The 27,315-nt window shown below is 42.0% G+C and overlaps 1 protein-coding gene across 5 annotated transcripts in view; it reads right to left on the reverse strand.

Moving 5' to 3' along the window:
* KCTD1 (potassium channel tetramerization domain containing 1) overlaps nucleotides 1-27,315 on the reverse strand; it is a 100,181-nt gene that overhangs the window by 21,734 nt on the left and 51,132 nt on the right. For 4 of the 5 annotated variants that reach the window (XM_066330175.1, XM_066330214.1, XM_066330204.1 and 1 more), the window contains exon 2: nucleotides 11,733-11,911. In XM_066330175.1, the coding sequence (XP_066186272.1) occupies nucleotides 11,733-11,911 (179 nt within the window). Of the gene's footprint in view, nucleotides 1-11,732; nucleotides 11,912-12,352; nucleotides 12,563-27,315 lie in introns of those variants that run through there. The other variant, XM_066330195.1, reaches the window with a different exon arrangement.

Genomic DNA, 27,315 nt, shown 5'->3' on the forward strand with positions numbered 1-27,315 from the left:
TCAGTTTCGGAGAGCTACACCATTAATCCAAAGAGGAAGCGGGAAAGTGCAATTGTAGCTCTGCTGATGAGTTTATCGAGGATAGCTACTAAGCAAAGGAAGGCCAGTATGAGAGGCATGGCCCAAGGCCCAGCTTTATGAGACAGCAATATTAGAAACTGGGAAAATGAGAATGCCTGATGAAAAGTGGAGCCTCCAAATACGCTTTAGCTACAGAAAAACAGCAGTATTTCTCCCTTCCCTTTCCCACAAGGTCTTCCAAAGACAAAATAAGCAGGCAGGTATCCTACGTGTCACTGTTTTGCCAGCTTGTACCTCCCTAGAACAACATTTGCCACCACTTCCCTAGTCATGCATCTCCTTTGCACCACAATGATGGACACTGGGCTTTTCTCTGTGGCAGCACAATGCAGCCTGTGTGGCTCCCTAAGGCATTACTGCAGCAGAGCTGGAAGCTGTCCTGAGCAGGGGTATCAAACACCACCCTCATCAGGTTTTGGAAGGCCAGAGGGAAGATTATCACTCAGGGGAGCTTAGACACAGGAGAAGCTCGTAAAGCAGAATTAAATTCTAATATTCTGCAAAGGATAAGGACATTGTTTTTGAAAATGTTAGCACGAGAAAAACATATTTAAAAGCCAGCCACTGGCACATCAGGAGTCAATTGTGCTAGGCAGCAAAATATTCAGAAAAAATATAAGATGAATATAAATATAGCCTACATGTTTGAAAAGTACACATTAACTGCTTTTCACATGCTTTATGGCAACTTCAGTCCTGTGCAGCTGTAGCCACAGCACTTCCAGAAAAAGCAAAACATCTCATTGTTTCAAACAAACATGAGCAGTTTCATGTGACAAGCTCCAAGTATAAAATGAGAAAAAAAAATCCTAGAACTCCCACATTATACCACTAGTAAACTAGAATTTCATAGCAAAAGTGAATAAACAATAGCTTTTGAGGCTGGAGAAATTACCATCATGGTGTTATCTAATCTCTCCCCAGAAGTCAAGAATTATGACTAAACCCTTCCAACATAGATATAGCCTGAAATTCTATGTCAGAAGTATGTCCAATTGCATTTGGCAATCCTTAGCCAAGAGAGAGGCTGACTATAATTGGATGAATATTTGAAGTGCTTCATTATTCATGTAGGAAGGCTAGGTAAAAAGTGTTTTGTAGTCCCAAGACACTGGAGGGTGTGTGTTATTGGGTAATAACCAATTAGGAATGTTGACAGCACTCTGCCTTTGGGATCACCGTGGCCAACAAAGCATGGGTTTGGTGTGTGCTGTTGTGCAAAGGCACACACCCACTCTCTACTGCTCAGTTTACTTAAGCTAGGCTTTCACCAAAGGAAACTGAGAACACCCCAAAGGATGTGCATTTGACAGCTCAGTTGTACTCAGAAATAGTGCCTCTTCCTTGTTCTGTCTTCCAAAAATACACCCTTTTAAAATACTATTTCTGAATTACTGATGCTTCTGGTTATTGAAAACAAATTCCAATTATTCTGTTTTACTGCTTTTAATCTATCAAAAGAGCAACATTCTTACTGCTTCCACTGAGGAAACACTGATGGCAAAAGATCAGCTCCTACCCCTGTAATCTGGTAAAAAACTCCACTGTGCCATTATAAATATTCCAAACTCAGAACAACAGAAATAAATTATTTTCCTTTCATGCTAGTCTAAGAAAAACATATGAAACATTAGTACAGGCATGCAAAAGATTTTTAAAACGTCAGCATTTAAAAACTAACAACCCTAACACTTGCTCACAAGAACCAGAAATTCAACACCAATTCAGGTAATGATAAGCAGTTCAACCCCTACCACTACCTCTCACAACAAGGGTATAATGTATTGATGGAACAAAAACTGTTTTTGATTTGCTCCATTATTTTCTTTATCATCGTAATATAAAAAAAAAAAAAAAACCAACAAATCAACCTGCAAATTTACATTCTCACTGAAAACAAAGAAATTACTGTACAAGCTGCCCAACAGGACTTTCATACCACAAAAGAAACATTCAAAACTTTTCCTGAAAGATTTGCTTGTTTCAAACATGCAAAATTCAATATGTTATAAGGAGGAACATATCAGTTTTTCTGCAGCTCTCATTTTCTGGCTTGCATCGTATTTAGCCTGTCCTGTGGCACTGAGAGTTCTGCAGCATTTTCCCTGAAATCCCCCGAATGCCCCCTCACCCTCTCCCCCATGTATCACCGAGACGATGATGTTTTGATGGAGCATCAAGCACGGGCCCTCGAGATAATGGATTCAATGGCATACACTTAAAAGATCATTTTTCTCTTTTGTATTGACTGCTTGCACTGCTCTAAGACAGGAAGGGCTTTCATTTTTTATTTAAGCTGCAAGACCCCGAGGGTCCTCTAAACTGTTTAAGAGGGATCAATTTTCAGATGAGTAGAAGGGGCCCAGCAGACCGTCATGGTTTGGAGCGTCTTCTTCCCCTCGCATCACCGACAAGTTTGGGCGAACCTAAAACCAGCGCAGCAGTGCTTCCCACTGTTTGGGATTTGTGGTTAGCACTCGAACAGAACTATAATTTATAGTGTGCATGGAGCAAAATAGGAAAAAAAAAAAGTTTCACAGAAGCAAAATAATCAGAGGAGCTGACAGAGATAAACAGCAATAGAGCTGCTAAGCAAAGCAGTGCTTGGCACTGGAGCAGCGGCAGGAAACCAGTACCCCATGACACGGGTTTAATGCAGTGACATTGCTGCAATTACATCCAGGCAACCGAACAAAACAAATTCGTTGTACGGCACAAAATATTTCCAATTCAACGTTGCAACATTTATTTTTTAATTACAGAACAAAGAACAACTTTTGGGGTGTGGAAGGACATAATCCATCATTTGCTCTGAAGTGACACACTTATGGCAAATGCTGTATATTTTAACCTTCTATGCCACAATAAGCAACTACAAGCAATTTCTTAGGCAAGGAATGCAAAGGGTTTGGGTGTGGTTCTGGGAGATGCTGCTTATCCCTCCATCTCCCTCTGTGTCAGCAAGGAGCCGAAGGCAAGCCACATGTTGCTGCACTGGGACTTCAATCACTCCTGTTTTACGTGTGTCACACAGCTTGTGACAGCCTTTCACCTGCAACAAGCCTCTTATGGAAAGAGTTTTTACTGTTCAAATATGACTTGAATGAGAATGTAAATACAATTTTTAATTAAAAGGAATGGGATGTTAATAGGTCACTTACAGAACAATTATGTCCATCATTTGATTGACAGGCTTCTCACATTTTTGTCATGAAAGCCCCATTGCAGTCTAGGAGGTAGAATTTATCTTCATAAATTGCTGAACAGCTGAAGCATACCCCATTGCATTTAACACTGCTCTGCACAACTATCTCATCTTCTGAACAAAACCCTTGCATCTTTCTATTATTACTCTCCCCCTTTACCTCTTTCAGTCCTCTGCAAACAGAAAGATTTTGATTCATGGAAACTGAATGGCCAGTGTTGCTCTCCTTCACTGAATGCCTGCTCTGCAAAACGCAGCAGTGTGAAGAAATAGGAAAGATAGGTCTTCTGTAATTAGCTTGGGTACCAGACGTGGCACAGCTGAGTTTGCTGGAAGCAGGAAAAACGAGTCCAGGTGGAGCATTGTGCTATATTGCTTTGAGCACCTGAGCTACCCGAGTGTCAACACACACGGTGCTGCACAGTGGAAGGACTGGATAGGAAAGTGACTGGGAGCCCACTGCCTTCCTAAAGGCATGTCCCTACAAAGCAATTCACAGGTAGCAGCTACAAGCTTCAAACGGTTGCAGAAGCCCGTTGGTTCTCTAAGAAGGCAGAAAGTGACTTGAAAGTGCCTAGAAAATGCCCACATGAGCTGCAGAGACAACTGGGCTGGAAGTGTCCTACAGACTCAAGCTAATGTACACATCAGGGCTAGAAACAATTTATTTGATTACTGATTTAAAGACTCAGTGAAAGAGATCAATGTGAATGAATCCCAGAGCATCCCTGAACTGATGTCACTAAGAGCAAAAGCATCATCTGAGATATCTATAATATATGCTGGCTGCTTACCTACTCTAAGACAGCTCACTATTAACAAGAGCCAGAAAACCACATATGTGTGGGGGGAAAAGGACAAAGCAAGCAAGCAATGTGCTTTGATCTGGTCAGGTAAAGACCACTTGTGACCTCTGACTCCTTCCAACAAAGACAAAAAAGTGTGTATGAAAAAGAAATGAAGACAAAGCAATGAGGGACGTCAGTTGACAGAAGTAGGGTCAATGCTCAGAGCAGAACAGGGACAGAAAAAAAGATACTGAAAGGCAAGAGTCAAAGAGACATCAACATCTTGCATGGTGTAGACAAAGGCAAAAAAAAAGGTTGAGAACAAAAGGAGAATAAAGCTTGCCAGATGATACTTGTCTGGTTATGACATTTGAATAAACTGCAGACTGGTTAAGTTAGAGGAAAAGTTCACATAACAGGAACTGGTGACATTCCCTTGGCCAGCACAGCATTTGTGCCTTATTTGCATTAAAATGACCGCAGATAACCATTGAGTCTTGAGCAGTTTTCACCAATTCCTGTGCAACCTCAGCAAATACATCCCCAAATGGCAAGCATACTTGTATACATGAAACCCAGCCAGAAGGTTGATCATCACCTGAAAGAAGCCAGAAGTTGGAATCTATATCCTAAAGCTTCAAACACACCCAAGAGGTGGCCGGGTGTTGACAGCAAAACTGAAAGCCAAATGTTTGCTTCTGCAATTATGTATGTACTAGATGCCAATTTGCTTAGCAACTACATTGCAATTTATGAAGGACCAATGAAGTACAAATAGTTTATGTGGGAGCAGAATGAGAACCTTGTGCTAACATACTCCTGGCCATCAGGAATCTCTGTAAGTACAACAAAAGGCAAAACAAACCACTGAACCTCACGACTATGATTCAAACCTGGGCCCGATCAAAAGTGACCAATACACAAAATACTTCAGTGCCACCTCAGTTTCTAATGGGATTTTTCTCATTAGGTTAGCAAGACCCAGAGATGCAGAATATTGTTTTGTCTTCGCAGGTATTGGTCAGGCAGAGTGAGAAATACACTTGGGTGACCTCCATCTAGCTTATGAAACCATGCTATTGGGCAGAAAAATACAAAAATTGTAAGGTTCCCATCCACAGATTTCCATCCACTGAGGATTCCATGCAGCCTTTGCAATCAAATGATTTCTCAAAGCACAGACCCTTAAACTAATTATTGACAACCTCCCCTCTGCTGGACTTACAGGCTGATCCAACCCCTACAAAACCACATGAGACAACTGGCAAAGGAATCTCTACACTGATGATATGACTACGGATTTTCTTCTTTCATGTCATGAAAAATGGCTAGGATGACTAGCCTCAGAAATAAGGAGCTGAAGCCTTTAGCTTTCTAACACTCCTCAACGTAGACACTTCTTCCTCTGAACATATTTCCTTATAAACTGTGATAGCCAGGCAGCCAGAGACAACCATGGCATGAACCCCTGTAGCATCACATCCACCCATCTACTTTCTCTGCCTGTGCATATGTGCAAAGAGCTCTACAATCCACTGTCTTGATTTTACTGTCATTTTACACATTTGAGTGCAAAAACATTGAAGACGTACAGGACACTACTTTTTACCCTCCAAGTAAATACACATAAGCCCACTTCTACTGACATTTAGCAGAGGAAGACAGACATCAATTTTGTGGCCCCTTTCAGAGATGACTCACCACCAGTTACTGACCACATGATGTGAGAGCCTGTTAATCTGATGGTGCTATTTCTTTCACCAGTCACCAGGCCACAAGCAACAGCAGCAACTTGCTGACCTTGCAAGTTAAACATATTACAGGACTACAATTTGAAAAATATTTACTTCTACTGAACCTACAGTGATGACTGACCTGTGGTGATCATTAATTGAGGCAAAATGAGGTCAATATATACCCTAAGTTCAATATACATACCTAGAGCTACAATTAATCTTGGTTCAGCCAGGACCAGAAAATATCCCTTCAAGCTCTTTATTGACAGATGTGTGTTGCAAGAGAATTCTCTTTAAAATACCAGTTGTGTAAATTCTCTGAATTTCTTTAAATAGACATACAGTATAGTATTATTCACAATTCTGTTTCTAATTTCTTTCCAAGTCTGTATATGTGGTTACAGTAACCAACACAACTGTACTACCTGACTGTGTTGAGTCTGGTTCTCATGAATCAACAGTTTATTTTTTTATTAATACATGTTACTGATGATACCAACATCATCAACCTCTATCTCTGCTACTGGATCTATAAATATTTATGCTTAGAGATAGTCATCTTTTACACTTTCAATCATCATCCCAAAGCACTCTACAAATTGCTTTTTTGTTAACCTTGGTAAGAAGCAAGCGAAGCTCAAAGTTAAATCAGTTATCTTGGGTCACAGAACAGGTCAGTGAGAGTCAATGTATTTCCCTACCCCAAGCCCTCACTTTTCCTTGCCACAAGACCATGCAGCAACCAAAGGACAAAATATAAAAGGTGAATAACGAGATGAGGAAGACACAATAGATAACAAAGATTTAACTGACCTTCTGCCAACTTCTTCTGCCTATTTCCCTCCTGCCAGGAATGTTACAAAATATTAAAAAGCTGTGACCTAGACCATTCATGTTAATGCAGCAGACAAAGCTGGTAACAGCAACACTGAAAACTTTCATAGAAGCTTGCTCTTTCACAGAAGCTTGCTCCTGATGCTGCTGCTCTAGAAAGATACAGATAGAGATGTACCTCTCAGGAAGATGAATCCAAATAAGGAAATAAAGATGCAGTAACACCCACTCTCTCAGTATTTCCTTAAAAAAACCCAAATCACCAATTGCTCATTAGTTAGAAAATTTTCTATTTCTTCAAGTTTAGCATAACTTAGAGCAGTTTGAGAGGTATTTTCCAAGGTGAGTAGGAGAGTTGTGACAGTTGTGACAGACCACCCTCACCTCAGCAGATCTCCTACCAAGACAGAAGTCTCCAGCATGGTGCTGCAATTTGCAGGAGTTTGAACTAAGTGCCATGTCAGTTTGTTTTGGACCTGAGGACTGATAACAGAAACTGCCAGAGCTCTGCAAGAGGCAAGCAGTGCTGCCTGATTCACAGCATGTCCTTGGAAGTCTACCTAGACAACTTGGGAGAGATAAGTTTTTCTTGCAAACTGTCAAAAAAGGCCAAGGACAACCTGGGCATTCTCCTAAGTAATTCTGTGCTCTTGATGCAAAATAAACCCTTACCAATAATAATAAAAAAAGTATTTAAAAAAAAAAAGCCAGTGTCCTAACTGGATCCAAGTGTGTGAAATTTAATTTCCCTGAGGGGTGAGAATGAAGATTGGGTAAGGAAACTGGGACACGAATGGATTGGTTCATATGAAAACCTGAAATAGCCCTGGGCAGAAATTTGGAAGGATTGTGAAATACTGTACAAGAAGAATTCATCTTCATATACAGGGAGTAACTCAAGAAGGGAGATGTAGCAACATAAACAGATACTCCAAAAGGTTCTACAAGTTATATACAAGGTTTTAAGTGATTTTTTTTCCATTTTGTGATGGGAATGTAGGATGTGGCAATCCCATGCCATGGTGTTATGCAAATATTTGTACCAGATGACTTGGACAGAACTAATTAAAAGTTCAGATGCTTTGAACATACGAGATACAGACAACACTGCTGATATTGCTGATATCAGAGATATCAGACAGCTAATGCTTGTATCATCAAAGTTAAGCATCTTCCCATTTAGCTCCGATAGTCAGTTGAGGTTGTCTTAGCCTGGCACACAATAACTTTTGGTAGATGCTGGGCAGACAGCATTAAGGCTGAGAGATGTAGGAATGCTGACTCCAAGCAAAGGGTAGGATCCTACTGCAAGATGATAATACACTGGAAGCAGAGTAGTCTGCTTGGGTTAAAGTATCCAAGCTAACCAGCCAGTGCTTCCTCTCCTCACAATGATAAATCCTAATACCTCAACCCATTCTCCTCAGGCTTTTTGGTGACCATGGGGAACAATGGCACTACATGCATGTGCCTGAGCTTTCAGTGGAGAAAGTCTCCCTTTAGCATACCCTTCTCTTGGATCTACCTTTCCTGGAATAAGTTTTTTTCTTTCCTGGGCAGTGGAAACAAAATAAATTGAAAAAAAAAATCTTTATTTGCAAAAACCAAGCAATTAAAAAAATTTGTACCCCCAAGTCTTTAACAGATAGCTCTCTGTTGCCAGATACCAACCTGAAGATCTGGTAACTTCAAGTAAACCAAAGGTTGTACAATCTGTGCAGGGGTGAATGCACCAAGGTCTACAGTCTTGGTGGAGAGAGCTACGTAGAACAACACCTGCTCCCTCCTCAGACTTTAAAAGAAAATTGCTTTTTATTTCAGCAGAGAGACTTTACATCACGTCTTCTTGGTAGACAGGCTGATTCACACTGCCTTTTCCTGAAGCCTGAGTCTGGCAAATTGTGTTGTTGAGGTTCATGAGATCATGTTTGAGGTATGGTCTCACTGGTTTCTGGGGAGAACCTGAAGCCTGTTGATGAGCTAAAGTATTCACAGGAGATTTTCCTTCTGAAAACAATAGGTTCTCCCTAGTATGGATTATAACTGGGCTCTTTGAAATTATATGCTACTAGATTTTAAATTTTAATTTTGAGGGTTTTTAAAGCATTATTTTAGCTTCATAATTTGTAATTCTAGGATTACTCATTTCAAACCATCTATTAGATAAGCTGCTTGTCTGTCAGAATTGCTTCACTGAGTCAGCTTTTGCCCAAAACACAGAGCAGTTCTGATTCTTTGGCTTCCTCAAGCACAAGAACATTTAAGAGAAATCCACAATGGTCTTTCCAAAGCAAAGGGCAAGGATCCAGCAACAGTAGCAAGATACTTTTACAGTCACTCCAAGGTTTCTTTGGAGGAACGAATAGATATCTGTCAGTAGGCATTTTACATGTCAAGGCACAAACCAAGTTGGGGAACCTAACAGAAGTGCTATGGAAAATGATCCCTTCAAGCTACAAGTCTTTACCTGATATCACTTAAGGAACTCTTTTTTAAAGTACTCTTTCCAGTTAGTACTCTATTGCCCATGAAGAAGAAAACAGAAAGGTACAAGATGAGATGCTGCTGACGACAAAAGGAGAAGGAAGAGTACCCTTGCTCCAAAGCAGAGACTTCTCTATCAGAATAGTTCTCCCTCACACCAGCAAGTCAGAATGACTCCAAAGCTGCTGGTTTGAATATCACCCTTTCAATCTCACAAAGAAAGATGACTCTGGTAGCTGGCCCACAGATGAAAGGTTCATTTTAGGCTTCTGGCCCTTAGACTACATGTAATACGAGTCAGAAACCTAATGACTTTCATGTCTCAACCTGTTACATGCTGGAGCCTGCAACCGATGCCTTGACTCATCCCTGGAGCAGTGCTCTTTCAGGCAAGATAATCAAGACCTTATTTTTCATAGACAATGCTTCACGTAACAGTAAGTCTCAGGAGGTTTCAGCTGGCCCAAAAATATCTATGAGATCTTCCCTAGTTTTGATATCATTCACACATGTGACATTGGCAGAAAAAGAAACATGTAAGCAGTGTTGACAAAAACTTTGTGCTAAAGTTGAGTAACAAAGTTAGAGTTGGGCTAGATATAAACTGACCAGGTCAGGCTCCAATAAACAATTTGTAATGATGTCCAAATATTACTGGATAATTTTTACCTAGCACTGACTCTATATAAATTTGTGTATATATACATATATGCATCCCAACCCTCCACTGGAAAAAAACCTGATGGCAAAATCTCAGACAAAACACAAACAACTATATCATGATTACTGGCATATTGCTTCATGCCATTGTCTTGACATTCAAACGAGTTTAATAATTGTTCTTTTGAAGCTGCTGATGTTAAAAAAATCTCTCAAGTTCTGGAAGTGGCTGGGAATTCCAGGTTCTAACAGCTACGCTGGAAATATTCACTCATCAAGAGGTTCAAAAGACACTGTCAGAACTGAAACACAAACACATGTCAGAACGACTTGAAACAGAATGACTATAACTCAGAGTTTGGGTTTTCTTTAAATTATGTTTGAAGAGCTTTTAAAATGTTTAATTTATTAAACTGGCTTTGATACTACAGGCATAGCTTTCACTTTCAAGTGCTACAATGGCTCAATTGAGCACAGAATACATTAAGCTTAAATTCCACTGCCACTATACACATTTTTGAATGACATTTTAGTGTTTCTTCACTTGAAGTAATATACTCTCTATGTGAATTTGACATGAAAACAGAAGCAGCAGCCTCTCATTCTGCATACCCAACAGTGTCAGACGCCATCACTGAAAAACCCAACCAAAAAACCCACTAAGTAATCACAACTACTAGGAGCTGAACACAAGCAGCTTCTAAGAAAACCCCCCAAAAAACAGATTTGGTTTTCAAAGAACAGTTCAAGTTTTCCCAGACATTACTTAAATCTCTCCTGGCAGACCCAGGCTTTGGCATGGCTTCTTCTGCTCTCCTCTGCCAGGGCTTCCTTGAAGAGGCTGTCATAAGACAGGCCATGTGCCTCGCTGTATGCACAGTTCTCTTCCTCCAGTCCTGTGAGGAACACTATCTCCGTCCACCTAACACTGGACTATGCTGATGAAAAAGCTGATGATGCAGCGGCAGTAGTATCAAGTGAAACCCAGGCTTTGAATGAAGTCACATCCCATGAAGCACACTTTGTACCCTTTGAAAAGGCAAGTCAGAGCTGTGGGATGAAAAAACTGAAAATCTTCCCCCTCAGACTGGAGAGAACAAAATGGGAACACTGCCTTCCCTCTAGAGCATGATTGGGTGGCAAAGGGCAAGGTATAGATTTTTACAGTGAACACAACAAGTTCCTGCTGTCTCATAACCAACCTTAGAGTTACAGTACCACTACACCGCTTGTCTGCCAGCCCCACCAGGTTATTATGCTCACATACACTGTTAAATGCACTCTTGATTTCTTAGAGGTGCACTCGTTTATCTACTCTACAGGCACCATATGCTCACACATGCAGCAGTTTTCTGACTGCTTAATACCAGTGAGCTACCAGAGTCACAAATCCTTCATTCAAAAGGTACGTGAGAGCTAAGAGCCTAATTATTTGAAAAGCCCCAAGATTCTACAAAAAGTATTCAGTTAATTCTGTCCTACAGTTTATTTCATTCAACCTTGCCTTTGCCTCGAGTGACACATCCGACATGGCATATTGACAGTACAGGAGAGGGTTACTGTTCCAAAAGAAACAAAACAAATACCCCAACACCCCCACCTTTGGGCTTAAGTGCAGTATCACTACAGGTTTTGAATGTAGCAAACCACGGCATGGGTGCCCTGGCATAAACCCAGAATCCTAGGTAGTAGAAGTACTCTTTACTATCAGCTTTGTTTTAGTACACACACATCAGGCTTTGCAGAAGTGCCATTTGTCAGAAACACAGTGGAGCAGTGAAAGAAAAGTAAGTCTCTAACTGCCTACTAACAAAGAAAGCTAATTTAATTTTGAAACAAAAGGAGCTAAACTCATCATTCTGAGACAGCCCCAGGACGTCCAAGCACAAAAAGGAAGAAAAAAGAGTGTGCCAAAGACATGCAGAAGAAGCTTTTTAAAGTTACCTGGAATCGGGATATTTTGTAAGCGTGGCCAAGCTGCTGGTATACATGTGCCCACCCACATCAATGTGAACTGGTGCGTTGGATTTTGTGAGCTGTGCTGGAGTGGGGATGCCTTGATTGTTCAATGGAGATGCAGGGGATCTAGTGATCAGAGGTCTTGACATATTGGGCCGACTGTCCTGTGAAAAGATAGACCTGGGTTAACGATCTCCTTAAAAACCTTATAGAAACCCCCAGTCTTGAATCAATAGGACTGTCTCAAAGTCTCAGATTATGACTTATATCTTAGTAAAGCACAGACAAATATTTGGCAGTTTTTAAAATGAATCCAGCTCCAAGAGTTCGAAATGGCTACATTTTAAATAAGTGGGGAAAAACGCACTGATAAAATCTACAAAAAAGAAATCACGTTCAATAAAACAAGTTTTTCCTGAATACTACTCGCGACAGTCAATCCATACCAACAAAAAGGGTCGTTCTCATTTTTAAGAGTTGATGAAAGAGATAGAGACAGAAAGACTGAGAACAGTATTTTCCTTAATTAAGACGACCCCAGGTAGACTCTCTGTTCCTTCCCAAGCCCACCATCACTGCCGTACCACCAGAACAAAAATACAAACCCTCAACTCCTCCATCCTGCACACTCTTCTCTTGAATTCCCAATTCACATAGCACAGGAACAGAAGCAGAAACACCTGGACTAGTCAACTGCTCATGAACTGCAGACCACTGGACATCGGCAGCCTTTGAGAAAGACATTTTCCATTTAAAAGTTATACGTATGGCGACAGCTGGCCCCGCGTGCCGGGCATAGGCTGCAGGTGCGAGCGGCGTCCCGGGGCCGGCGAGGCGCGGAGCGGGAGCGATGCTCCGCCGCCGAAAGCACCTTCGGGTCCCAAAGGAGCAGAGGCACGGAGCGAGCCGCGGCCGCCTGCGCGCTGCGGGCGGGGCAGGGCAGGGCGCTGAGCTGGAGCCAGGAAGGCAGGCGGCAGGCAAAGTTGGGGATTAAAATAGAAATGCGTTCGAGAGAGGTTTGGAGACGGCCCCGCTTTCGACTGAAGGACAGCTCCACGCGGGGTGGAATCTTATAGGGATGCCCTGAGAACTAAAAGCCCTTGCAAATGACTGAGTTTTACATTTAAAAGGTAAGCAAAGCAGCGAGAAGTCGGATACACTTCATCACAAAACTCCCTTTGTTCTTTCAACGCTGTCTTTCGGCTGCACAAAGTAATGGATTCCTTGTAAACATCTCCTTGGAGCCAGGCAGCAAACCTCACCAAAGTGGAGAGAGAGTTACAGGGGGGGCATTCGGACCAGCAAAGTCCTCTGCCGCCAGAAACAGCATTTCTCCATTTTTCATGGCTGCTAAAAGACTCAAACCATAAAGGCAACATGAGCCAGGTAATCGTCTGGCTGAAATGATTTACAGGCCAACGTTGCACAATAAATCCCAGTAATATGTAACAAAAGGCATCTATAAACCACAAGGTACTTAACTAATTTTCTTTCATACACAAAAGCGAGCTTAGGTCTCATACTGATAAAAACTAAGGGAATGAAGAAAAACATCTAGTTTAGATGTTGGGGGGGTGGAGGGAGGGAGGGAGAGAAGGGTTGGGTTTCGTCTCTTTCTTTATAAGCAGAAGTTAATATAAATCTGCAGAAATACCAGGCTTAATCACTACAATTGCTGGAGGAGGTGCCTGCAGCGCAAAGAAGACAAGTCCAGACAAAATACGGTACACACGCTATGCAAAACTAATGTCTGCTACAAATGCTATGTGGTACAACCACCACCCAAGATGCTACTGATCTGCAGAGCGGTATTTAGTAAAATAATGAAGAAAAAAATTAAAAACAACAACTACAAAGGTGAAAGATGTCAAGGACTGATACAAACTGGGGGTGAGGGGAGCATGGGTTGGATGATTTGCAGGGGGAAAGCACCAGGTCTGAAGAACACATACATTTCAGTGCTTAAAAGCAGACACACAGTTTGGCAGAAAAAGAGATAAAATTATCAATGAAAGTTGAGACTAAAACGAAAAACAAATTTTGTAACCTGTACGAGGTGTACACCAGCATGTCCCTCCACAGGATCCTCTCTGGCAGAAAAAACAGCTCTCTTGCAATTTAGCACAGTGCAGCACCACTGAGTCTGTCATAGTTTTTCAATTGGACACATTCTCCTGTATACCCTGCCTGGGGCTGCTTGAGAGAAAATGAACAGATTTGCAGGGTTAATATTGTAGTTAGGCTGGAACCTCATTCAGCGTAGCTGTGATAGCACTGGCTGCACAAAACAGCGGAAGAATGTGTAGAATAAACATCACTGTCAGGATGGGAGATAGGTTGGAGGACTGTGGGAATTTTAAAAGGCGAAAGAACCCACAAAAAGTAAGAAGAGGGAACCAGTCTTCAAACCCAAGTCATAACCAAGCTGCCATTTACACAGTTTACCTACTAAAACTCCCAAGAAATAAAAATGCTTCACAGTAAAACCTTTTGCTCTTTTATTTCGCCCTCCTCCTTTTCAACATTTTCTCTTCAAGTTACCTGTGTTTATTGTGTCTCATGAAACAAAGTCCTTCTTCTCAGTGGCTGATATTAAGCATAATAATGGTAACCTTGCTCCAGTCTTAGCCCACAAAGCACATTTCCCTGCATACAAACAGTTCAGTACCATTTTGGAGACACTTTCAAATTAGGCAATTGTATTTCTATTGCAGTCGCCCCAGAGAAACTAAAGCAGAAATGGGATTCAGAGAAGCAGGTACTTAAAAAAATCCCCCTTTTTTGTTTAATGTGGCACAACTCAATAGCACTGTCAGAGCGCAGAAGATGACCATCCAAGAGGTACGGCATTTAACAGATCAGAGTTATAAAATTGCATTAGTTAAACCACTGTATTGTTCAGCCATGGGAAGGATAACAGAGCGGGCTAACAGTCTCTGAAGAAGTACAATGCCTTGCATTGGATTATTGCAAATGTTGACGTGAACAAGCTTTGGTAAAAAGTAGTTAAAATAAGGCACTGCTGGTAAGCTAAGCCTCTACCACCTAATGTGATTACAAACACAACCCCTTAGCAAGAATTACAGGTGGAAAGGAAGGAATCAGAGAAACTAAACTCAGTGGGCTCCAGCAAGCTATCTGTAACAGCTGATAGAACAAAAATAATCAAAAAGCTCTTTAGAAGCCTTTCTTGGTCAGGCAGGTGAGACATGAACCGAGGATCGGGTTCAGAGCTCAGCCAGGGCTGTTCCTACACAGGAGATCACAGAGGTCGTTTTTTGCCTTGGGAACTGCATCAGCTTTGTTCATGAGTGAGGCACAAAGTATGGCCACCACCTGCACTGGCTGGATGGGCAGCAACCCTCCTGACCTGTCAACAGTCTGACCCTTCATAGCCTTCCTTCTCAAACATTTTATTATTTATCCTAGAAAAACAAACAAACCCCCCAAAAAATCACCAACCAACAAACAAAAGAACAGAAAATGCCGTTTTATAACAGTTCCATGAAGCAAAAGACTCCAAATACCCTGTAAAGCATTTATCATTATTAATACCAAGATGATGCCCCCCCAAAAACTTTTCATAAAAATTAGGTCCCACCTTCACTCAGAATGAGTGTATGACTTAAACTATGTAATCAAAAGTGCCAACATCTGCATGCTAGGCAGGCTAAAGGCATTTAGATTGTCTAGAACTTTTCCGTTTTGGTTCAGCACACAAAAGCACTGCTCTTAGAGCAGTTTGGGAATCCTCCACTTCCATGCTGATATTTGAAGGGGTCTTTCCACAAGAAGAAGCTCATAGGCACCGGTCTTTAGAGTATTATCTGAACCCGCTTCACATTTTCTGCTGTAGGCAAGCCCTCCTCAACAAAAAGCAAAAGCAGCCCTGGCTTATCTCCTCCTCCTGGGATTTACAAAAAATCTGTATAATTCAGAAGTCTTCCTACCAAAGGGGGCCAAGGATCATGGAGAGGAGCTTACAAACCCCTTCTCCTCTCCCCGCCTTTTCTTCTATACCATCTTCTCCCCAACTCCACTCAAAAACATTGTTAAAGAATAAGCCTTTACACCTGGGTTGACAAAAAGCACAGTAGCTGCAGGGCTGAGATGTGCACTCATGCAACTGGTGTACCAAACGACAATAACATAGAAACCATGTCAGTGTTCTGGTAGGAAGGAAGGAATAGGAGATATCTGAAGAACATGAGTCATTACAACGTGCTAAGTGTACAAAAATCAAAGAGGCTTAGTCCTCTCCTCAAAATATTAGCACTGGTGTCCCAAGAGTTATTCACACTCTGTGATCTTAATTAAAGTCATCCTGGTTCCCTTCTTAGGACAGAAATCCTGACAAAAACCATGCCACTACAAGACAACCCAAGCTCAGGCACAGAAGGACCGGCATTCAAGTACAAACTCTCTGCCTGACTCACTGGACTGTGAGGATCATTTTGGTTTGCAGGTCAGGACACTCCTGGCTGGAATTATTTTAGCCTGTAAGCCAGCCCAGCTCAAGCAGAAGTGTATATGCTACTCAGTAGCACATATATTCCATGTCAAAGCCCTAGCAATTATTACTGCCGAGAAACTCAAATTTACACATTTCTAACTCTCTTGGATTTTTTGGGGGAGGTGATAGCAAGCTTGTCTTATCTGTTCCAGACATTAGAATGAATAATCATACAGTAGTTTATTCTAAAGTATCAAATCAGTCTGTGTTCATTATCCTTTTTTCACAAAAGAAAGACATGAGACAGATGCTTCTCCTCACAAAAGTTTGGTTCCCAGGAACAACTGGAAACAGCAGTTAACACATCCATATCAGCCACCTTCAGCAGAAGAGTCTGAACACATATATCCCACTGTATGGGGAATTAATCCAAACAGCAAACTTCAGAAGCTGGCATCAAATCCCTTTTCCTCCAGTACAGAGCAGAAATCACTGAAGTGTCAGGGACATCTGTGTGCCTGCACTCTGAAATAAACAGCAGGCTGATGCTCTGGAGTGCTTGTGGGATGGGGGAAAGTGCAGCTCAAGAACCTCATCCAAACCAGGAACATTAGGACTGCTCTTGGATTTGGCTCCTGCACAAGTGTCACCATTGTGAAGATGCACTTTTTCAAAACAAACATTTCATTAAAGATTAAAAAAATAATCATGATCATGTCTCACCACAATGCTTAAACAAGTACCCCCCCACTTTTCTGAATTCAGCAAAAAGAGTTGCCACAACAAAGAGGCTGGAGAACGCATTTATTCAACATAAACAATATCAGTATGGTACAAACAGCACTTCTGGAAGGTATAGCAAGCAGGCAGAGATACAGAGCTACATGTCCAAGAAACCCAGGAGTTTATCCTGCTGGAAGGGAAAATCCCATCCTGGGTACCTCTACGGGCTGGTGATGTCCTCACACCAAATTCTTGGGCTTGTAGCATCCACAGATGACACCAAACTGTGCTGGCCCCTCAGACAGAGCCCTGCAAGGTGGTCAAAGATGACCATGTGCACCACACAGAGCATGCAAACTTCATTTTGATCTCAAGGTGTGCACGCCATCATGGCGCTTTCTCTTCACCTTCATTCTGGAGAGCTCAGAAGCACAAATAAATTGCTCAGATCTTTGCCAAAAAGTTTTTACATGCAAGCACATCCATCCTTTTCTTCTGCTTCTTCACCCTGACACCAATGGTCGGTAGCTCCCCGAGGACATGGCTGGGCTTTACTGCTGCCACTGGGTCTGCAAAACAAAGAAACAGCCCATTGTTTTCCCCAGCAAAAATATGCCGATTGCACTGTCATGTTTTGCCTTTCATCGATATAATCCAACTGCCCTTTCTCTCACAGCTGCAAGGTTTAGGATTGCTGACTCTGAACATCAGGAATTATGTTTATAAGGCAAAACTCCAGAACAATTGTGTTTGAGCGTCACACGAGAAATGGGCCCAAAACACAACCAGCTGCAATTCAATGCCACAGTAAGCTAAGACACCAGGTCTGCTGAGACTCACCAGTAGTACTAGATTTATTATTCTAAATCTCTAAAGCTTCATTTTAAATCCTGAATGTCTGTCAACATTTGACAGAAGGTCAAATTATCCTATGCAAGACTGTCAAATACAATGGAGAGCTTGAGAAGCAGGAAGGTTTTCTGGATATGCTGAGCCACCAAACTGCACAAGATCTACTATGCCAAGCAGCTGCTCACTCCTCACACCACAAGTGCCATGCTTGGGGCACTCAGTATTATTTGCAGAAATATGTGCAGCAATGCATTTTAGAAAGGTGGGTGCCACAAGGCCACCCGACAGAGGAGATATCTAGAAGGGTCCCTCATAGCCAGGGTGCAGGGTATAGTCCATCGTGAAACAAAAATCTTGGCCAAAACGCCTTCCTGAAGGTGTCAGGAACAATATTGGGCTGTCCCCTCTGTATCCTGAAACAGTCCAAATGCAGATCAAGCCCACAAAGGTGATAAATGCACCTCTGGTCACACCAGAATGGCTACAGCAGTGGTGATGGGAGCACTTACCTGATGGGACAGTTTTAACTGGTACATTCTCCTTGTCCCAAAGTCACCGGCCCCGGAGTAAAACGCTGATCTGGCCCCTCAGGACAGGGGTCCCTTGCAGCACATCCCAAATGCTGGCTGCTTACAGCCTTATCCTCCTTGAGACGCTGGCACTGCTGAGCATATACACACACTAAGTGCCGCAAGCACTGGAGAGATGTGGTGGCATTTCCTTGGTAAAATGAGCCTTGCTGGGATTTCAGAGCTGACCAGGACCTAGAATAAATGACACAGGTGCAGAGAACCAAATGCAAGGCAAGTGGCTGAAGGAAGTGAGGTACTTGTTTGTGTTGGGTGGGGAAAGCTGCCTACCTGGAGATGCAGGACAGTTAAAAACCACCCTTGGACAAGAGCTTGAAGGCACCTTGATAATTCCAGAGCCCAGGAGCCAAGTCTATAGCACACAACTAGCTTGAGTGGAACAGCTATAACCACACTTGCATCAGAAACTTGTCACTGAGGTCTTAAGAAAAATCTTTAAGTGGAGAAAAAGCATTCGAGGATAATGGCAGAAATCAACTGAGGGCCTGTGCTTAGACCAGTAGAGCAGTAAAGGCGAGTCCAAAAACCTGGTAAAGTTTACAGAACAGGATGCATCTTTTCAAGTGCTTATAAAATTCTCTGAAAACCTCTCGAAGCCTCAAAACTGCAGACAAAAGTTCAATACCTCCCTCAAAATATTGTATAAGTTTGTGCTCTTTATGGAAGATTAACTAAGCCCCTTGCTTGTTTGAGTGAGTAGTGCTGAGGTCAGCCCAAATGGTGCCATTTATTACATCCTTGTTCTTCTGCACTGCCTACCCTTTTCTTCCTTGGGTCAAGCACAGCCCTTCTGCTGGAGGTGGCTGATGTGCACACTTGCTGTGTTTGGGTCAAGCAAGTGACAAACATGGACAGCACAGAATCTGACTGAAGCTCCCAACACAAGCCCCTAACACAATTCTTTGGAATACATCCAACCTACTATATTGTAAAATAATCCAAACGAAACTTGGGGCCCCAGCCCAGATTCACTACCCCCAAACACAACACTTTGGCTTCCATGATGGAAGGAGAACTTCTACAGCCTTTAGAGGCGCCGATTCGATTCTCACTCAGCAAAAGCATCCATTTAATTTACAAGCAAAACCGGATTTGAAAGCTGCTCCCAATTAGCACAGAGCACACCACTGCCCACCTGACACTGTAATCACAGGGTGTTCACCTCAGGATGAAGCAGGCAAAAACATCCCCTAACCATGCTGGAGGACACAGTGTTTAGAGGCAGAAGAACATTGGACCAAAGGTAACAGACTTGCCATGACTTCTAAGGGTGTCCTATAATAGGGGCAGACTGGACAGCCAGCATTTCAGGCCACTTGCTCCACCAAGAGTTTGTCTGTTCTGCATCAGCATCTACTCAAATTAGCAGCGAAACCAAGTGACCAAACGAAAGCGTAACTCCTCAGCCTGAGCTGGATATGACCAGTTCAACATATTTCATGAGGTACACAATGCAGCACTTCAGTCACCTTCACTCAAACTTCTTTATTCTCACTTGCAAGAGGGGACAAGTATCCCATCAGATACTGCAGAAACAAGCCAGTAAGTATGAAGTGATCCCCTGGTATGAGCAGGGAATGACTGCAGTCATTGTGGACATGTTAAAAGAAAAAAAAAAAAAGAGGAGGAAATGCTTTTAAAAGATGAGCAGTCCCTGGGAAAGGCTTCCAGGTCTGAAGAGCCTTTAGCAGCCTGGCAGTCCTGCCCACAACACTACATTTGATACAAAACTCTTTGCTTCTGCTGCCCTGAGGACAGTTTCATTTACTTTCCTTTAAAATAGGAAAATAGGTCGCTTTTCTTCTCGTACCTCTATCAAACCTCAGGTAGCAGAGACAACGTGAATTTACTTGTACTTCATAAGAAAGGAAGCAAACACACACAAAGGGAGTTTCACCTTTTGCAAAGGGCAGAGATGACTACTTCCCCACCATACAAGGCTTCACTCATTCCAGCGAGAAGAATCGATCCAAATATCTTGGACCACTTCATCCCTGCTGCAAGAGGTTCGGCAATCCAGCTACTTTGCAGATAGCATACCTAAATACTCTGGGGCTCCATTCAGAGCCTGCACCTTCTCCCTGAAAGAGGCAGCCACTTAGTCAGTTCTCCCCAGTCCCAGGGAATAGCCAAGCACAGGGCAGTCAACAGCTACCACTGCCTCCATGAGGGATGCAGCATCTGCCAGCTCATCTCCTGCACCAGTGAAGGCAGGAATGTGACAGCCACCTCCACTGCATGCACATGGGGTTTGGGCCAGGAACAGCTGTGGGAAGGAACAGAGGAACTCTGAACACTGGAATACATCTTTCAACTGTTCCCAAGTAGACTACTTGTAGGTTGAGATTTATTAATAACATAATTTTTTTAGTCAGACTTTTTACTCAAGTGCTGTTGCCTTTTATCCACTTCTAGCACTCTACACATATTTTGCAAGAGTCTTCACATAAGGATAAGGGAAAAACAACAACAAACACCCCCTCCTGGTTTTAGAAGGAAAAGATTTCTCTTTGCCAGAACCATGCTGGTGTATTTGAATGCAAAGTCGAACAAATCCTTACAAATGGTGTCAAGATTTGAGTGGGAAAGAAACCAACTGATTACATTTTTCTTGGACCAAATTTGCAATCTGTCCAATAATGTTCTGGTGAGAAGTAACACTAAAAAACAAGCATTGTTAAAATCTGTTTTGTTTGCAAGGTAAGATCCTATCAGCAGTACATGAATAAAGATTAATGTCTTGAATTGCAGTTGTATTTGAAGATTTTAAACACCCATAAAAATGTAGACTTCAGTGCGATAACTGGAAGATTGTCATGAATTGTCAGAATTTGAGAAGTGGGGTTTTCTTCTTTAGATTTGACTGCCAAACTGAACAAAAATAAGCCTGTACTGCCTTATTTGAAGTCAGTTTACACTCCAGTTTGAATAGCACCTGCCCTTGGGTACGTTCCAGAAGAACATCTACCTTTCCACAAAGGGAGGCTAACACCCATTGTAAAACTTCCAGAGGCACATTAGATGTCTGTTCTCCCCCCAGCAATTTCACCCTTAGAAGTAGAAGGAACGTTGCCAGTTACAGCCTGTGCTGAGGAAACATGAGTTATAATTTTACCCTGGGAAAATTGCTGAACTGGGAGCTTCTGGTGTGGCATAGGTCTTGCCTTCGCAATCCAATGGTTCTTTTGATTCAGAGAGGCTTTGAAAGGGTGGTGATGAAAAACATAGCCTCTCCCTTTGAATCAGCCAGCTGCCTGCTTTCCTCTGCACTTTTAAATTTGGTTTATTAATTTGCCTAGGAGCAGAAAAAAGTAACACTGACCCATCTAGAGAAGATATCTACTTCAGACCAAACATGAAAACAAAAAAATACCCCCACCTGTGGGCTATCTGAAGAATTTTGTATCTAGAATCACTTTTACCACACTTAAGAAAAATACAAGAAAGTCTTTATTAGGTCTCCTGGCCATGCTAAGAGGAAAAAGGTAAGGGACAAAATAGAAGGATCTGATAAAACCATGTCTTGGAAATGTTGTAAGGCACAAGAGCTCTAAGCACTCTTCAGATGTTTCTTGAAGCAACAAGAAATAAAATATTCTCAGCTGGAATTGCAATTTTGAAGACATTGAACCCACTTGGTAATTATGGCAGTAGCCAGTAAAACATAGCTTCATCTACAACCTGACTGCAGGAAAAAGCATGAAAGTGCTTTGAAGACACATATTTGCAATTATCTAATTTATGATAAAGATGTAAACAGGACCACAATTTTGAAAGTCACAGCTCAGTCACAGAGAATTAGAAATAGGGTGTGAAATTGTAGTATTAAATTATACATTCCTCACTCCAGTACCAGTGAAACACCATGGGCAAAACCTCCTGACCTTTAGGACCCCTGTGTCACTCAGTTTTCTTTCTTTCTTTCTCATCTATTATTCCCCTTCCAACAAGTCTCTGAAGATGAACTTAGCAAAGCAATGTCCCAGTCTCACCAAAATGATAATCCATCAAAACCCCACTAGAGGGACAGAGAGGGACAGAGACTGCCAAGAGGGAGAAAGATGCAAGCAAAGGGTAAGAGTTGAACTTACGGAGATGACAGGCTTTTTGGAAGTTCTTGTCAAGGCAGACTGCAGTAGGGAGCATTTACCCGCCTCTACCATGATCCCATGCATTTCCAGAGCTAGCTGGGACTTTTTCCTCTCCTCTTGTAACTCCCATTAAAATTATCAGCCCACAGATTTCATAACAAGCAGGAGAATGAAAAAACCCAAACATTATCGCGAGAGAAATCATATTATGATTAACTATTTCAAAATGCCTGTGGGTTACTTAATACCCTGGGACAGGCAGCATAATACCACAAAGGTGTCACTGTATGGGGACAGGAAACAACTTCCTGCTAAAAATACACACGAGGCAGCACACAGCAGTGGCAGCCTCTCCCCAGAGCTCTGGGAATGGGCTATACATGTGGCACATGAAACCTACACTCGAACCCATTGGTGACTCAGGTATTCCCTAGCCCTGCTTCACTCCAAAATCTGTCCATCTTTGGATTTTAAATCCCTTAAAGAAGCAGGCATGTTTTTGTGTGGCTAGCAGGGAGAGGCTGAAGTCCCGAACTAAGCTAAATACATCTGTGACTAAATTCAAAAGGCTCCTTCAGTGCAGTAGCACATGAAGGATTTTTACTCCACTTTGCCTCTTTTCTGGTGTTTGGAGTTTTCTTAAATGCTGGAAATCTATTCAGGGATGAACGGAGAAAGTAATTTGCCCACCATACCCTATGCAGGTCAAGCAGCAATTCTGTTATGTTAGTGTGAAGGGCAGGAATCAAGGGAAGGAGAACACAGGAGTTTGCTCTGGCAGGCAAAAAGAGTGTTTGGCAAGACAACGACCATATGGCACATGAACAAAGCATACTTTAGATTTGGTTCATTTGATTCCATTATATGTAAAAGATACTCTAAGATCAGCTAAGAAATACAATTTTGGTTATTGTTTTCAGACCTGTAGGGATTTCTCCAAGTAGTTCTTGTAGCTCATATGATAAAAACATCCATTTGGCAGCTAATTGTAGCATTTTTTACCCGCAGGGGCCATTAACCCTAAATCTATATAACCCTGTGCTATATGCTAACAGCAGCCATCATTGCCTCTGCCAACCTCATGAAGCAGCAATCCACTGTTTAGTTGTGGACAAACAGTCTCTGCTAAATAGCTGGGCAAACTCTTAATTTTATATTAAAAGGCTTTTACTTGATCCAACATCAAATCAGACCATCCGTACAAGCTTAGAAGAGTGGATGAAACCTACATTATAAAGAGTAGATGAAATCTACATTATATACAATATGCACTTCTTTGGATGGCATAGCCTGCTTCTAAGTCTGGGGTAATACTTCTCTGGTCATTACTAAAACACTGGTAGTTGGGCAACAAAAGGACCTAAAAATGTTTAAAGAAGGAGAAAAATCTATACCTGTCAATCAAAGATAAACGCCTATTTCACTTTCTCTAGGTACTAGCTTTTATTGCCTCTAATGTACAACACATTTCAATAAAATTGAAAATAAAAACACATTGGCATAAACCAATAGTCAACATATCTATGGCATTGCACAGAGAAGAATCACATCCTTTGATGATTCCAAGGGACAGCTCAAACTTAAACCAACAAACAGCAGCTTCATGAAGAAAATAAAAGATGAACATAATAAAGGTACATTATTTCCAAAACACACAAAAGTTAAGTGAGACAGCCCTGGACACGGAGTGTCACTTGTCACAGCTGGACCAGCCACCAAAGGGTAATAGGCATTTGGCGATGAAATAAATGTCTCTTACGTCAGGCTGCTCTGGAAAGGGGCTCTTGGAGAAGCTGGCATGGCCAGAAGGCTCAGCTCAGCTCACTTAAACTGCTATTGAGGCAGTAAGCTTTGGGTGAGCTTACAAACTCATTCAGAATATTACTTGAAGAAATCTTTTGTTGGGTTTGTAGGGAAGCAGGGAAGACTTCATTTAACCAAAGCTAGAGGAAAGAAACTCACTGAATATCTTGAGTGGTAATAACCAGTAAGACCATGCTGCTCAGGGGCCTCTCTAGGCCCAAACCGAGTTTTGAACCTATCTTCTACAATACAGAAAAAAAAAAAAACTTTAAAGAAGGATAAAGACTACAAGATTGGGGACCAAAAAGATTTTAAAAAATCATTAAAAGAACAGTTTTGAGTATCAAAAGTATGAGAAGGTGGCCAGTGCAGAAAATCTTCAACTATGACAAAATAAACCTGTATGCAAGAAACCCACCACATTCCAACAGGGACCTGAAAAATTGGAGAAATGTTTACCAGAGAAAAGATTGACAGAGAAAGACACAATTGTATATGGCAACACATCCAGAGTCTTAAGAAAACCCAATCTCAGATAAAGTATGTGAGATGACTGCAAAGGATTTTATCTGGAAGTAGGTAAATTTGAGGCAAACATCAGGAAGGCCTTACAGCTTGTGTCTCACTTAATGCTTCTCTCCCACTCAGGAGCACTGGAGGAAACCATCTCCCTGGTGTGGAAAAGGAGGAAAGCAGAGATTGAAGAACTAGCATTCCTGAAAAAAGCAAGGACAGGGTACAACAGAGACAGGAGTGCATGTCAGGAGTGGGAAACCAAAGTATCCTCTTTGGAAACAACAAATCCTGCAAGGAAAAGGAAAAAGCAGAGAGAAGAAGGAGGAGGCATTAAATTGCTAAGACTGGGGGAAAAAAACAAAATGAAAAGCAAACTCCCCCAAAATGCCAAACATTTCAGTTGATAGGTCTCTCCTCCAGAAAAAATATTTGTCACGCCTGGCTTCAAGAACAGAAGATTTGTAATTTCAGAAATAAAGGAGCATTTGAAACAAACAGGAGAGGTTTCAGGAGTCTGGCGGTGATCACCCAGTAGAGCATAAGAGAACAACTTCAATAACAATCCCAAAGTTGTGGATTGTCTCAGCTATCCTCCCTCCCATTACAAATACAGTCAATTAAACACTTGATTTCTGGTGAACACCATCTCAGAGTTGAAGAACCAAAAGGGAATAGCTTGGGGAGAGATTTATCTGTGGGGAAAGGGGGTAGAGTGGAAGGATGAATGGCTAGATTTTGTTTTTCAGCAGAAAAAACAGACCTCATGATTTCCACCCACACTGCCTTGCACAACAAACAGAACTTCAATCTAGAAATCAACAATGGGTGAGGGTATGCATGTGCCTTATTCCACATATTTGAGAAGCAGCATGGAATGAGGTGTGGCAAGTGGAATTCCTAACTCCAGCCTTGGCCAGGAAAGATAGCTGGATGCCAACCACACCATGAATGTCTTGTCATCTAAATTCAAGTAAGTCCTGAGGTGCTCAACACTTTCTCACACTGAGGCGTGCCACAGGCACAGAAAAAAATTATATCGGACTCCCAGGGTTTGATAGCCACAGGAGTCTTGCCTGCCACACGCTTGCTTCAACAAAACCTCTTAACCCATCTCACAGTGATGAGTCTTACGAAGTTCTCAGCATCAAGTAGCTTCGCTGAGAACAACACACTCCTGCCAACAGCAGCCTCACTTGACCAGATGCAAGTCTGGAAGTTTCTAGGATGCTGACACTGTGGAATACAGTAATAAGGATGGAGGTTCACCTCGTGAGGGCACAGTGAAGCAAGCCAGGAGGTTCATCTAGAACTAAGAAACCCAGGAGAAATGTGAATGCATGGCTGAGCTTAAGCAGTAGCAGTTACATTAAAAATTGTTTTAAACACAAAAAAGGAACGAAGACAAGAAGACCAACTCTAATACTCATATGCAAATTAGAATCAATTATGATGACAGATTTTTATAAAGGGTCTAACAATACAATTCCAAGTGATTCTTCCCACTGGCAGCCTGGCACCATTTAGTGTATATTTAATTTTAAAAAAAACTGTGTGTGTTTTTTTCTTTTCTCCCTTCTTCTGGCTCTTTTTCCATGCTGACGCTTGTTTGCATTACATCTATTTTGAGCTAAATTAAATAGGAGAAGCAGAGTTTTGATTCAGTAGTAGCAATAAATGGGGTTAGCCTGGCATTGATCTGTGTAAAGGGGCCAAAGCTAGGACTGCCAGAAGCAAAACATGGTCAGTGAACTCCACAGCACAAAGAGTGACCCTGCAGCTGAATTCCTAGCCCTGACTACAACAGAAAGAGACTTGCTTTCCTGAACAAAGAGTATTTCAGGCAGCAGATTAGCAAGAGAAAGTCTACTTGCAATGGCAGTCAGAGGAAACTGACCAAAATTAAGAACCACAGCAGACTTTGGAGGATTTTAAAAAGCCTCTCAACAGTGCAAAACAAATGCCTGCCTTACTCTGTGTTTCTTGTAGTACCATCATCAAGTCCAAATGCTGAAGAAACAATGTTTTTCTTTTGCATCTCAGTTAAATAGCTTTAAGTTAGTCAAGTGTGCAGCAGGGAAGATGAGCCAAAACCACGTTAGGGATAGCATGCCAAAAAAGTTCCCTTGAAGACTAAGAACATTTATCTTGCAGCCCTACAGAAAGGGCAATCACATTTACTCTAAGAGGAAAGGCCCTTTTTATAATTCATGTTTTAAATTCAGCCAGCAAATTTGTACAGAAGGAGAATTTCACAATCCCTAGGAAACACGGATCAAATTTGCTCGCTCTCTGGGTGTTTGTGCTGTTGTGCAACGCAAAACAGACAGAGCACAGCAGTAAATCTGGCCTCATGACTACCAAGTTTAATCACAGTGTATCTGTGATGGAGAACAAAGTGCCTCTTATTCCCACTGCACTGTGATCCCACCAGATCTCAAGCCAAGCAGGGTCGATTCAGGCCAGCTTTTGGCTAGAGGCTGGCAGAGCACTGGAATCAGCCATTCTGAGGCTGAAGCAAGCTCACGTCCCACTTCCAGCGA

Source organism: Sylvia atricapilla, chromosome 1 (genome assembly GCF_009819655.1).
Source record: "Sylvia atricapilla isolate bSylAtr1 chromosome 1, bSylAtr1.pri, whole genome shotgun sequence".
Classification (NCBI taxonomy): domain Eukaryota; kingdom Metazoa; phylum Chordata; class Aves; order Passeriformes; family Sylviidae; genus Sylvia; species Sylvia atricapilla.